This window comes from Apium graveolens, chromosome 3, assembly GCF_009905375.1.
Source record: "Apium graveolens cultivar Ventura chromosome 3, ASM990537v1, whole genome shotgun sequence".
Classification (NCBI taxonomy): Eukaryota; Viridiplantae; Streptophyta; class Magnoliopsida; order Apiales; family Apiaceae; genus Apium; species Apium graveolens.
This window is the reverse complement of record NC_133649.1, coordinates 19,203,407-19,216,576: the sequence shown is the minus strand read 5'-3', so window position 1 is coordinate 19,216,576 and position 13,170 is coordinate 19,203,407. Positions and strand designations below refer to the sequence as shown.

Below are 13,170 nucleotides of genomic sequence, written 5' to 3'. Positions count from 1 at the left end.
AAGGAGTTTTTACTTCGAAAAGATAGATGGAACCGGTGAGATTCCGGGTCTCAGCCGATGCTAGGCGAGACAACGTGTCCGTGCAGCTATTATTTTTTCTACCAATTTAACTTAACTCAAAGGACTGAAAAGACAAAGATAATTCTCGTACCTTGATAGCATAAGCGCGAATCCGAGGATCCCTTTGTTCATATTCCCCTTAAAAGTGTTTCACTACCATCATAGGTTCATCCCCGCTAGAAAGGCTTCGTACTCAGCTTCATTGTTGGTGAGAAGGAAAGTGAACCGAATAGCTTGGCATATTTCGAAACCCTAATGGGATGATAAGATGAGTCCCGCACCATACTTCGAACCTGTTACTGACCTATCAATAAAAAGCTTCCATCGGCCATTAATTGTGCTTTAATGGACGTCCTTGGTATGAACTCTAAGTCATATTCGCCCAACTTAATAGACCAAGCGACTACCCTACCCTAAGCCTTGGGCCTTTTCAGAATATTCTTAAGTGGCTGGTCTGTCACCACTTACACCGTCCTCCTTTGAAAATAGTGTCGCAATTTTTAGGTGGCCATTACCAGCCTATATACAAACTTCTCGGTGTTGAGGTACTTGGTTTCAGCATCTTTAAGCATATGTGATATATAAAAAACATGATGTTGATAACCATCATGTTCTTTCACTAGGACTGCCCCAAGTGTTCATTTTGAAATGGCAAGATAGAGCTGGAGTGTCTCTTTCAGATCTGGTCTCATTAGCAGCGGGGCTTTAGTCAAGTACTCATTCACTTGCTCAAAGGCTGTCTGGCATTCAGGTCCCCATTCAAAGTTTTTGAGCCCTTCAACACAATAAAAAAAGGAAGTGCCCTTTCGGCTGACCTTGATATAAAGCGCTGAACTTCACTTAATCGGCCTATTAACTTTTGAATATCCATGATACACTTCGGGGCCTCCATATCTAATACTGCATGTATTTTCTCCGGATGGCTTCTATGCCTTGTTCACTAACCATGTACCCCAAGAATTTCCTACTTGATACACAAACATGCACTTGCTCGGGTTAATCTTCATGTTATTTTTCCTCAGAGTCTCAAAACACTCCCGGAGATCTTCAACATGATCTCGGAAGAGGGATTCGACAATTATTTCGTCCACATAGCATTACATATTTGGTCTAATTTTTTCTTTAAAGAACTTATTGACAATTGTATGAAAGGTTGCCCCTGCATTTTCAGGCCGAAAGGCATTTTGATATAAGCATATGTCCCATTCGGAATGATGAAGGCATTCTTCGGAATGTCCACAGCATTCCTGGAGTTCTGATGATAGCCCGAGAAGGCGTACAAGAAACTGAGAACTTGGTATTCGGCCGTAGCGTCTATCAACTGATCAATGCTCGACAGAGGATAGTGGTCTTTCGGGCATGCTTTATTTAGGTCGGTGTAATCTACACACATTCTCCATTTGTTGTTTGACTTTTTAATAACAACCACGTTAGCGAGCCAGTCCGAATACTCTATTTCTTCAATAAACTTAGCCTTCAACAATTTTTCCACTTTGGCCTCAATGACCTTTTGTCTCTCTAAGGCAAAGGTCCTCTTCCTCTGCTTCACGGGCTCGGGCTTCACATTAAGATAATACTTAGCCGTCTTCGGATTTAGCCTAGACATATTTTCAAGCCCCCATGCGAAGAAGTCATGGTATTGCCTTACTACTGCTATGACTTTCTCGTTCAGGTCATGTTCCATATATGTCTCTGTACGGACCATCTTCCCTGAGCATCCGATATACAACTCAACTTCCTCCACTTCGGTTGCAAGCTCCGCAATTGGGAAAAACTGGTCGACCCCAAATTTTTCTAGCTCAATTTTAAGCAATTGCTTACTTCCACCTGGTTCGGAATCTAAACGCTTTCTCTCCCCATTGGTGTCATTTTCTTCATAATCCTGATCCTTGTCAAGATTCTCCAGCATGATGATTCTAACTTTCTTTTGGTCTCCTCTCATTTCTTCCACCCTTTTCTCAGTTGGGAACTTCAGTTTGGGGTGGGCCGAGAATCGACTCAAAAGCCTGGAAGACAGACAAGAATGGTCATCCCAAGAGTGCATTATAGGGGCTTTCAACCCTTACGATATAAAACGTCACCGATTTTTTAGCAGTATAGGGCATTTTACCAATAAGGACAGGTAAAGTGATCATACATTCATAGGGGATATGTTCACCACCGAAGGCCTCAAGAGGTGCCTCATGGCATGGCTCTATTTCTTGTCCGGCGAGTTTCTTCTTTATATATGTTCGGTGAAATATGATGTTTTCCGAACTACCTTCATCTACTAACACCTTCCATATCTTGTTCCCCCGATGATAGGATGGATTATCAACGGATCTTCATAAGGGTATATCACAACCTCACAATCCTCTTCGGTGAAGGAGAGTGGCATAGTATGTCTGGAAGGGCTGAATTGGTATAAGTTATAAACTTGTCGAGCGTACCTTTTTCTGGATTTTTTATTGTCAGTCCGAGGGTGCCGCCTCCGGAAATGCACCTCCCCCAATATCTCTCTTCAGGCTCTCTATTTCTTGTCTCGTTCGGCCCTAGTTTGTCCCTCAAATCTCTTACAAACTCATTCAGTTCTTCGACCTTAATCATTTTTTGAAGTAGCCTCTTCAAATGGAAACACTCATCAGTATTACTTATTGGCATTCTTCTTGTGATCGGCCATCTTCATCTTGGCTGGTCGAACGAAGCCAGGTTTGCCCTTAATTTTATGGAGAATTTTGGAGATCAGCCCATTAAGTGGTGTAAACGTGATCGACTCTCTATCTCTCCGTCTCTCCAAACCTCTATTAGACCGCTTCTTATCTAGTCCTATGATCATCTTTTCGGTCTCTAATGGACCCTCGAGAATATTTATAGCAGCTTGACTGTCGGCCTCAATCTTCTCTTCGGGGCTCTTTGTACCCCTTTACAATCTCCATCTTCCTTCGGATGTTCTCCCCATCTCACATAGATATCATTCAAATATTTTGACGGATAATCGTAAAGGGATGAAATAAGCTTTTTACCTTTAACCAGGTCCAGTCCAGTAGTCAAATATCCCATAGATTTTGTCTTATTTAGATTGATGACCATCCCAGCTTCCTCCTTAAACCGGGCCAAGTAATCGCCCAGAGGCTCATTGGTCCTTTGCCTGCAGTGTATGAGGGTCTCAGTGTCTTTTTCCCTTCGGCACAAATGTGAGTAGTGCCTTATGAACTTCCATTTCAATTGATGTCATGAGTGGATCGAACGTGGCCGAAACGACTTATACCACATTGATGCCCCTCATTTCAGGTATGACTTGAACATCTTATATAGCGTCGTCTGGTTGTGGCCCAAGCCAGTCATCAGCAATTCATACTTGTCATAATGGCTTTTGGGGTCTCCCTCCCATTGAACTCGATCATCTTCGGGAATTATTTTTTTCACCCGAATGGGGCCGATAAGTTTCAATTTCTTCGGTTACAACCGGCTCATGACTAAACTTCCTATCCCCAAACATAGCTTTCTCCAATCTGGAAAGTCTAGTTCACGACGTATCTCTTTTTCTTCCTGGTCGGAGTCCGAAGTCAATACGACTTTCGTCCTCCTTCGCCTATGGTGTGAGTCAGAGTCCGTGGACCCATCTTCCTCAACATGGACTCGTTTCTCCTTTCGGGAATTTTTGGCCCCTTCAGTTTCTTCCAGGGACGCCCTTAGCGCCTACTCTTCAAATTTCAACTCCTCCATTTGTAGCTTTATAACTTTGAGCTTCAGCGGATTAGCCTCTCATTTTTTGGCCTTTTCCTGTTCAGCCTCATCGCTTTCTTTTGACTTTCCCTTCTCTTTGGCGATCTTTTCGGCCCTTGGTTTCTTCAGCATCGCCTGCTCTTCAAGAGTTGGGACTATGTCAGCCTCCTTATCGATATCAGTTTCCAGGTTCCGAGGGGTGAATAGAGGTTGTTTCGTACGATTAGTTTTTGGATCGGTAAACCTAGGAGGGTCTTGTTCATTACCATGTTTTCCATCTTCTCAGATCTCGGAACTTAATCTCATAATCTCACAGACAACGCCAAATGTTGAAACCAGTTTTCGGCCTACCAGACTTCGTCTTCGACTTCTGCTTCGGCCTACAAAGAGAAGAATGCGAGGGATTATTCCCCCGATTCACCTCCGGTGTGAGAATAAGTTAACTAGTTTCAGATAGTAAATTCTAATACGAGATAGTTTGAGTATATGATATTGTGTATGTATAGAAGTGAATATCCTTGTGGATATAACCTGAACGATGTTAATGTTGCTTGTCCGGAGTCTTCAGATTGTTCCGATAAGAGGGGGAAGTGGACGTTGTGGTTAGAGGACCCTGTCTTTGCCTTTTTTGGGCTGGTCCATTGTCTTCCTACATGAGCTGATCTCTTTTCGGTCGGCCCAATTTTTTTTCACATCAACCCAAACACATATTATGGGCTAGAAGAACATGGACCTTTAACGGTATCTAACATATAAAAGTGGCAGAATAGGATATGACATATGCATTTTCTTACTTTGTTCACCACTCAAAACACTCCATATCTATTATCTCCTCTTTTTTTTTAATTCATTAAATACAAATTAAATCAAATATTGCACTTTTGTATGAACTAGCTCCAAAGACGTAACACCATTTTCTATTCTCTTGACATACTATTTTTTGCAATTGATTTTGGAATCCTAGAGAGACCGTTTAGACTTTGCAGGTTACTATGGGCTTGGTGTGTGGCTCTTGAATAAATTTTAAACTAGAAAATAAAAAGCCCAATTACTTGTAGGGGACTATACTGTCAATCTCAAATGTATTGGACTACACATCTCAAATGTATTGGACTACAATAGTTGTGTTCTGCACAAAAATTTAGTAATTTACTACTTATTGTCCAATTCAATCTTGGGCAGCTTCTGCTTTAAATTCTTTTCTTCATTCTGAATAATTATGTACAAGTATACCATTTTATTCACAATCTATGCAAGTAACAGGTTAGACATCTATAAATTAACAGATATATTAAAACTAATATGCAACATAAATCATTAAAAAATGAGATTAATTGTTCTTAAACATAAATTACTTGACAAATTTTCAAAGATTATTATTGGACTTCACCAGAGTTTTCACAATCCCTTAATTGCCACCACCTTTTTGAAAATGGTCAGTTTTTCTTATAATGCGGATTCATATCTTTGAAAAACAATTTTCAGCTAAAGTTAGCCACTTGGTTTGGGTCTGCTCTTGTCTATATGGATCATCATATGAATAATATGACCACTTATTGCATTACCGTACAAGATGTACAATTTAAAGCATTAGTGAAGATAGAATAATATAGTTGAATCACGTCTGGACTTCACCTTGGCGTTTTAAAATGCAGTCCTCCAGCAGCGTACCATCATTATTCCTTCCTCAGCACTACCCTAGCTAGCTTAGCTATTCTCATGTAATAGATAGAGTACAACTAATATATGCTAGTGCTATAGTGCAACTTGTTTGGCTTTGAGTACAGCATTATTAAGTGTTATGAGATTTAGTTGTGATCTTCTCCAGATATATATACTTTGATATACATATACGTACTCTATAAAGTTCATATAATATTTGCAGCTAGTGCTGCTAACACTTTCATGGCTGCTTCGGCAATCTTTGTACTTTTTCAACATCCATCTGCATAATCATTTGCCTAATCCTTGTTAATTCCATGCATATATGTCATCCGAAACTAATAATGTTGGAATATATATATATATATATATATTTCTACTATATGTATTATGTATAGAAAATTCTACTGAGATCTGCAATCTCAGAATTTATCAGCTTTTAATACGTGAGGGGCTGAGGGCGTATTTGACCTTTTACATTGGACCTTGCTAGGGAGATTGCATATCAGTCCAATGTACTAATATCCATTAGCAAATATATGGTTTAGATTGACAGTGGAAGATTAAAGTTGAATGCAAGTGATGGACTATTGGAATATAGGCCTTTCGAAAGTGCTTGTTCTTGGTGTCTTGCAATTTCTTGAGAATATTTTGAATAATACGTCAAACCCTCTTTTATTTAGAGGTGTAATTCGTTGGTCTAAATGCACTAACATACTAACATGTATCTCATTTTACTTCCGAACGAAATGGGACCGTATAGTTTGAAAAAAATAAATATGACTCAGATAATTTGAGATGTTATAATATTATTGGTGATTTTTTTTAATTTTATTGTAGGTAACCCGCAACCACTACAATTTAGATACGTATCGGGTAAATCTCACGGGTTCACGCAATAACCTGCAAATAACGTGAACCAAGTTAATTATTGATGAAATTTATGTGATTGAAATAGAGCTTTTAAACTAGCTCGATCTCATCTTAATTAATACGAAATTCGGGTTCAATCTCCAAAAGTTTGAACTTTGGGTTTGAATATGAACATGGTCAAGTCAGATCCTACTCACTAGTTTGTGAAGGCTGACTAGGCTTTTACTCTAAATTTGACGAAATCAGTGTAATACAAATTGCATAAAACGAATGTGTTTAGCCCGGAGAAGCACATTTATGCCCTTCAACAAATACGTACTTCCATTTCCATCTCCTTTTGAATGTAGGGTTTACTTTATATTCTTGAGCTAAAAGAGCCATTGTAATAATTACTATTAATTTTAAATTATAAACAATGTTGAGATAAGTTATAAAATAACCAAACCCCACAAAGCTAAGAGGGGGGAATTTGTAAGCATTCGGATGCAGAACATCTCCAATATGGTGCTTATAAGGCGTAATGATGCCAATATATATGTGATAAACAACCTTTCTACTCTAGAGACAAGAGTACTCAAAAAGTGTAAAGATAAGTTGCTAACTTTTGATACCATTCCCTCTAAATAATTTAAATACATTTTTGTATTATATTTGTATTTATTATACCTTCCTCTTTTATTCTATTGATTTATTTATTTATCAAACATGGAGACCATTTAAGCAACTTGAAAATGTGCTAATTGTTAATATATATAATGATATTATATTATTAGATAGTTTCATTATTATAATAATTTTTTTTTTAGGATATTTTCTTTTATTATGTATGATTGTTGGTTATATAAGCAACTCTTCTATTGTAATTAAGAACAAGTCATATTATAATAAAATCTTACTTTTCTCTCTTCTCCCCGTAGTATCAGAGTTAAGGTTCGCCCCCAATAAAAGTTACTACATTTGATATGGAAGGAAGATAAAATAAAAAAATATTTTTATTAGTGAATTGACAAGTTTTGGTAGAGGATGCCTCTACTGAAGATAGGGCGGATTCATGTAGCAGTTAAGGGATACACGTGATCCCTCACAAACAAAAAGTAGACGTTATTTATAAAATTTTGAGGTATTAGTATTTATATTTTATAAAATGACCCCACGAAGAGTATCTCCGGTGAAGCCTTCACTATAATATCTACTGTGTCACATAATATAGATAATATATTAAAAAAACAGCACTCTAATGTACCAGACCCTTTAGCAAAAATATTTAGACAATCATGCTTTATTGATTATATTTATTGAACCAAAATTTAAGTTAGCAAAAATTATACCTATTCATTATTATAGCCAATCCTATTGAAATTCACGCCAATAACCATATTTAAAATTTTAACTATTTCCTATTTTAATTTTTTTAAGCCAACCATTATAACTATTAGTACAGGAGATGCTCTAAAAAGGTTAAATGTCCCTATAATTCTAATAAATCTTTCAAACTCTGAGTCATATTTAATTTTATTTATAATTATATGATCACAAATAGGAGGTTAAATTATTAAAATATTAAGTTTTAATACAAAAAAATTCAAAAATGTACTTAAAATGATGAAAAAAAAATTGTATTTAAAACACCATCTCATAGCCTATTCGTAGTGAACTCGGAATCTGAATCCGCCGCCGATTCCAATAAAAAGACTTATCACTTTCTTTGCAATTGTGTTTGAACGGTTGAACCCCTCGTTTTTATTTGTAATCATTAAAACAGGTGGGCAACCCAAACATATATAGACATAACGTGTCCGTTTGGGAAATCTTAAAATAAGTAACTTATGATTTAAAATGATTAAGTGCGAAATAAGTGATAAATTGATAAATACTTATAAGTTCTATAAGTGTTTGGATAAATTTACTTATAAGTCAGAAGTTTTTTTACTTAAATAAATTAAAACAAATAATTATTAACTACAATTATTTTAGTTCATAAATCTTAAATTAGAAAACATTTAAAAATTTATATTTTAAAATCAAAACTTTAGAAAAAAGTGAAAAAATGAAAATAAGTTGGAAAAAAGTACGTCACTGTCAACTTTCAACTTATCAGCTTATAAGTTGTAAATTCAGCGTATAAGTTGGGTCGACAAACACTTGTTGATAAGTTGTTACGGGCTTATAAAACCGTAAGTGACTTATAAGTAATGCCAAACAGGCCCAATATAACTTGAGTTAGTATAACTATGGATTTACGTTTCTTAATTATGTTAAGGTAGATGACTAGATGTAAATATAAAAGTAAAAATTTGAGTGAAAGCATCAGCAGATCTAAAAATGAAAAAAAAAAAAAACACTTATGCGAGCATGGTAAAAACTAAAAAGAGAGCTTGCAAAGAAAGTTTAGAAAAAGTAAATGCTTGGGGCTGAAATCAGATGAAAGCTGAGCTTTGCGTGACCTTATCAGAAACTCAAGATCACGTATAAAGAGAGACATTGCCAAAGCAAAAAAGAAAAGTACTTCTATATCTACCGGTGCCTAATTTATCAAACTCAGTAGAGTAACTCTACCAAAAGAGAGCAGTTTCCTCAATTTTGTGGGCGGTGTTTCATTCTAACTAGAGTACTGTTGCCATTACCTGAGAAAATAGTATTCTTAAATTTTTCTTGATTTTCTTTTTTAAAATTTGAATTTGATAGACGGAAATGATATTTCTTTTGTTGAAATCTATTTATCATTTATATCGACCAGTTAGTTATATCTCTCATTAAAGTGATTACAATGTTAGGATCCTTGTACTTGAACAATACAATTGGCGGTAGAATAAAATTAAGCATAACTTGAATAAACTGTTGGATTACAAACCTTAAATTTATAGGGGCTAATTAATTAAGTAGAGGCCACTACTATTTTATAATCTATTTCACTTTGTTTTTCACTAGCGACCCCTTCACCATATGAATGTGGCGGGTAGCTAGCTACTGGATTAATACTAATTAAGCAAAGCTACACTTAATTTGAAAAATAATCAGTTCCATATATATATATATATATGTGTGTGGGTAATTGCACACTCACTTGAGTGGCATACAGTCCATATTTTTGCTTTTGTCTGTGTGCGTAAACAGATCGAGAGGTGGACGTAAATGAACGGGATGGAGGTAGCCCCCAATATATGCTTTATTCATGTCTAGTGCGCACACGGCACATGAATATGTTTTGTTATTACAGTACTGCTCTCGTATTTTTATTATATCTAGGGTTTAGATCCAACTCAAAGCAAAGTCCTAGTCAGCTACCCTTTCCAAACTCCATTCACAGGTCGCTGTTTTATAAATATTCCACCAAATCTTTGTGGTTTCGTCGAACAAATTATAAAAATCCACTTGTCATATATTCTCAAAATGTTATTGTTTCTCGAAACTAGGTGCTATATAATTTGAGTTGGTGAGGGACCTTCAAGCGTATGTATCTTTTCTCTACATCCTTTACTTACTAACCCTCTTTATTCACTCCATCACTCTTACTTACAATTACCGACTCTGCATATATAGATCTTCAAAGGGTCTTATATGCAGTAGTCAGCTCCTTTTACTTGATAAGCTAGATATCTGATCATCGACAAGCTTTTCATCATTTCTTATCATAAGTACGCAAGTTAAATATCGTCAAAGGTGGCATGGAAATTGAGTCAACGACATGTGAGAAGGGGCTTATGAGTCGGCTATGTGACTGGGCCAAGGCTTTATTTGGCAAGATTAGGACAAAAATGGGGAATGTTGTGAACAGAATAATGAAGCTGGCAATAGATGATCCGAGGAGAGTTATACACTCTTTTAAAGTTGCATTAGCTCTCACATTTGTCTCCTTGATTTACTATATCAGGCCTTTATATGACGGATTTGGCGTAACAGGAATCTGGGCTGTTTTAACCGTAGTCGTAGTTTTTGAATTTACAGTAGGTAAGATACTCAAACATGTAAATATTATGCTCGAGATAATCCTAAATTTGGTCTGACAGCTATATATAAGGTGTAGAAGAATTGATGTTGGTATTATTGTATTCCAGGTGGAACCTTAAGCAAAGGTATAAATAGAGGGATCGCAACATTTTGTGCTGGTGGTCTAGCACTTGCAGCTAATTACATAGCTATCCATCTTGGAAAGGAAGGGGAGCCTGTTTTTCTTGGTTGTCTGCTCTTCCTTCTTGGTATATATTAACTCGTTATCACTTATCAGTGATCATTATATCGTATATTTAGTTTAAGCAGATTTGGCACGGCATACATTTTAACCAGATATGTTTGTGTAAATGCAGCTGCAGTATCGACATTTGTAAGATTTTTTCCGCATATAAAGAGGAGGTATGACTACGGGGTGTTGATATTCATATTAACGTTTAGCATGGTAGCTATCTCCGGTTATCGAGTTGAAAAAATCATAGAGCTGGCAAACCAACGCCTATTCACAATCATCGTCGGTGGTGCTACTTGTATGGTCGTATCATTATTCCTTTGTCCTGTTTGGGCGGGTGAAGATTTACACAAACTCATTGCTCTTAACATGGAAAAGCTTGCCAGCTTCTTAGAAGGTACGCAATTGATCATAATAAGTTTTTGGTTTTACTTGCATATTATAGAATGTAAAATTGTGCAGCTATTGTACATACATAACTTTCATTACATAGTTTTATATCTTGATGTAGAATTTGGAGGTGAATACTTTAAACTTCATGAGGAGGAAAGTACTAGAGATGTTGATATCTGTAGCAAAGACAAGCTTCTCTTTCTTCATGGATACAAAAGTGTTTTAAATAGCAAAGCATCCGAAGAATCGCTGGTAAGGAATTGGTGCTGTATCAGTTCATGTATGCGCATATTACCTAACAATTAATCAAATAAACACTCATGTTTATTGGCAGGCAAATTTTGCATGGTGGGAACCAGGTCACGGAAGATTTAAGTTCAGTCACCCTTGGAAGCTATACTTAAAAACTGGAGTCCTAATTAGGCAATGTGCATATCATATTGAAGCTCTTAATGGCTACCTCAATACCGATATCCAAGTAACGATTACATACAGTAGACTTAATCTTATTTGGGTTATTTCGATCACGCTTCTTTGTGAAGTTTGTAATTACAAGTTACAAGCACTAACCATTTTAAAAGTTAGAACTGATGCATAATCTATTTATATACATATTTTAAAATAAAATTTGTATACAATATATATAGTATAAAAATGATTCCAGAAGATCAATTTAATATAAGTTTCCGGAAGATCCAATGATTCACACAAATTTGGCCATGATGACACAAGTTCCGGTGATAACGTACACTCAAATGTCATGCATGCAAGTTACTCGGCATTAACGAATGAACTTATAGCAAAATAAACAATTGTTGCAGGTACAGTCAGAATTTCACAAAACAATTGCAGAGCCATGTATGAAGATGAGCTCAGAATCAGGCAAGGCTTTGAAAGAATTAGCTTCCTCATTGAGAGACATGAAGCGTCCATCTACCTCCAGTACACACATTAAAAATTGTGAAGCAGCCATTAGTGATCTTCGAGCTGCACTCGAAGCTTCTTCACCTGGCCGAGCAGATATATTGAAAATCATACCGTCCATTGCAGTCGGCTCCTTACTAATTGATATAACTAAATGCGTCGGAAAAATCTCTGAGTCCATCCATGAACTTTCGGACAAGGCCTCTTTCGAAAGTACAGAGTCAACTCTATCTTCACATATAATTATTCACCGTGGTAGTACTGTAAAGCCTCTAATAAGCGACACTACTCATGGAAATGATGATAACCGCGTCCATGTCGTTATTATAAATACTACTCCCTCGGCCACTTGCCCTAGACTAGTATGAACATGTATAATTACACTAGCTAAAATAATTATTAAATTGGGAGTAAGGGAGCGGTACATATGATCTATAATTATATATAGTAGCTGGAGAAATTAATCAGCTTTTCATTAATTTGTTGTTAAAAACTGCAGTCGCCGATATGTTATAGTTGTTATACAAAGATACGAAATGAAGACTGTGTTGGCCTGTTTTAATCTAAACATGTTTAGGTCTTTTATTTATCTGATTAGTAATAAACCAATGTTATTTGTTAAAGTTGGAGAGTTTAATTTAGTCTAGAAAGTTGCTTATGTTTAGGAAGTTAGTGGAGATAAAACAGGAGATGTGAACCTGTTTTGTAGGCATGTGTGATTTTTCTTCTTATATGTATTTTGCAGTAATAATTTTCAAAAAGTAATAAGATCAGAGAACTTTCCATATCAGCAATCTATACAATTCCGTATCTACATTAAGTTTTATATCTATCATCTGGTATCAGAGCTTTACGCATCCTGGGTAAACTTTTCAATGGAGTCCAACAAAAATAAGGAGGGAAGTTATGATTTAAGCTATCGAATGCTTAGAAAGGCGAACTACACAGTCTGGGTAATTAAAATGAAGGCGATAATGTAATGCAGGCCTATGGCGTTTGGGAGGCTATCGAACCTAAAGATCCCAAGGCTGCTGTTAAAGAGAAGATGGACAAGCGAGCATTGGCAATTATTTATCAAAGAATCCTTGATGACACCTTGTTAGCGCTAACAAAAAAAAATCATCCAAGGAGGCATGGACTGCACTTAAAATGCTGAGCCAGGGCGCTGACAAGGTGAAACAAGCTAAGGCACAGACACTAAAAGCTGAAGTTGAGGCGTTAAAAATGAAAGACACGGAACACATTGATGATTTCTGTATGAGACTCAACGGTTTGGTCACAAATATCAGATCGTTGGGAGAGGTAATTGGTGAAACATACGTCGTTAAGAAGTTGTTGAGGGTCGTACCAACGAGGTTTCTTCAAATTGCTTC

At 36.4% G+C, this 13,170-nt stretch overlaps 1 protein-coding gene across 2 annotated transcripts; it reads left to right on the top strand.

Moving 5' to 3' along the window:
• Window positions 1-9,753: 9,753 nt before the first annotated feature.
• LOC141710619 (aluminum-activated malate transporter 8-like) lies at window positions 9,754-12,584 on the top strand. 2 transcript variants are annotated; one of them, XM_074513185.1, is made up of 6 exons: window positions 9,754-10,248; window positions 10,356-10,475; window positions 10,605-10,877; window positions 10,992-11,125; window positions 11,208-11,351; window positions 11,695-12,584. In XM_074513185.1, exons 1-6 carry the CDS (start codon window positions 9,966-9,968, stop codon window positions 12,163-12,165), a joined length of 1,425 nt encoding a protein of 474 aa, XP_074369286.1. In that variant the 5' UTR covers window positions 9,754-9,965; the 3' UTR covers window positions 12,166-12,584. The 2 variants fall into 2 exon arrangements, with proteins under 2 accessions (XP_074369286.1, XP_074369285.1); XM_074513184.1 differs by having other exon boundaries at window positions 10,356-10,496.
• The last annotated feature ends 586 nt before the right edge of the window (window positions 12,585-13,170 follow it).

Coding starts and splice junctions, on each gene's coding strand:
- LOC141710619 (XM_074513184.1), top strand. CDS start 9,966: ATGGAAATTGAGTCAACGACATGTGAGAAGGGGCTTATGAGTCGGCTA. Junction 10,249..10,355: donor AGTTTTTGAATTTACAGTAG/GTAAGATACTCA, acceptor ATTGTATTCCAG/GTGGAACCTTAAGCAAAGGT. Junction 11,126..11,207: donor AAGCATCCGAAGAATCGCTG/GTAAGGAATTGG, acceptor GTTTATTGGCAG/GCAAATTTTGCATGGTGGGA.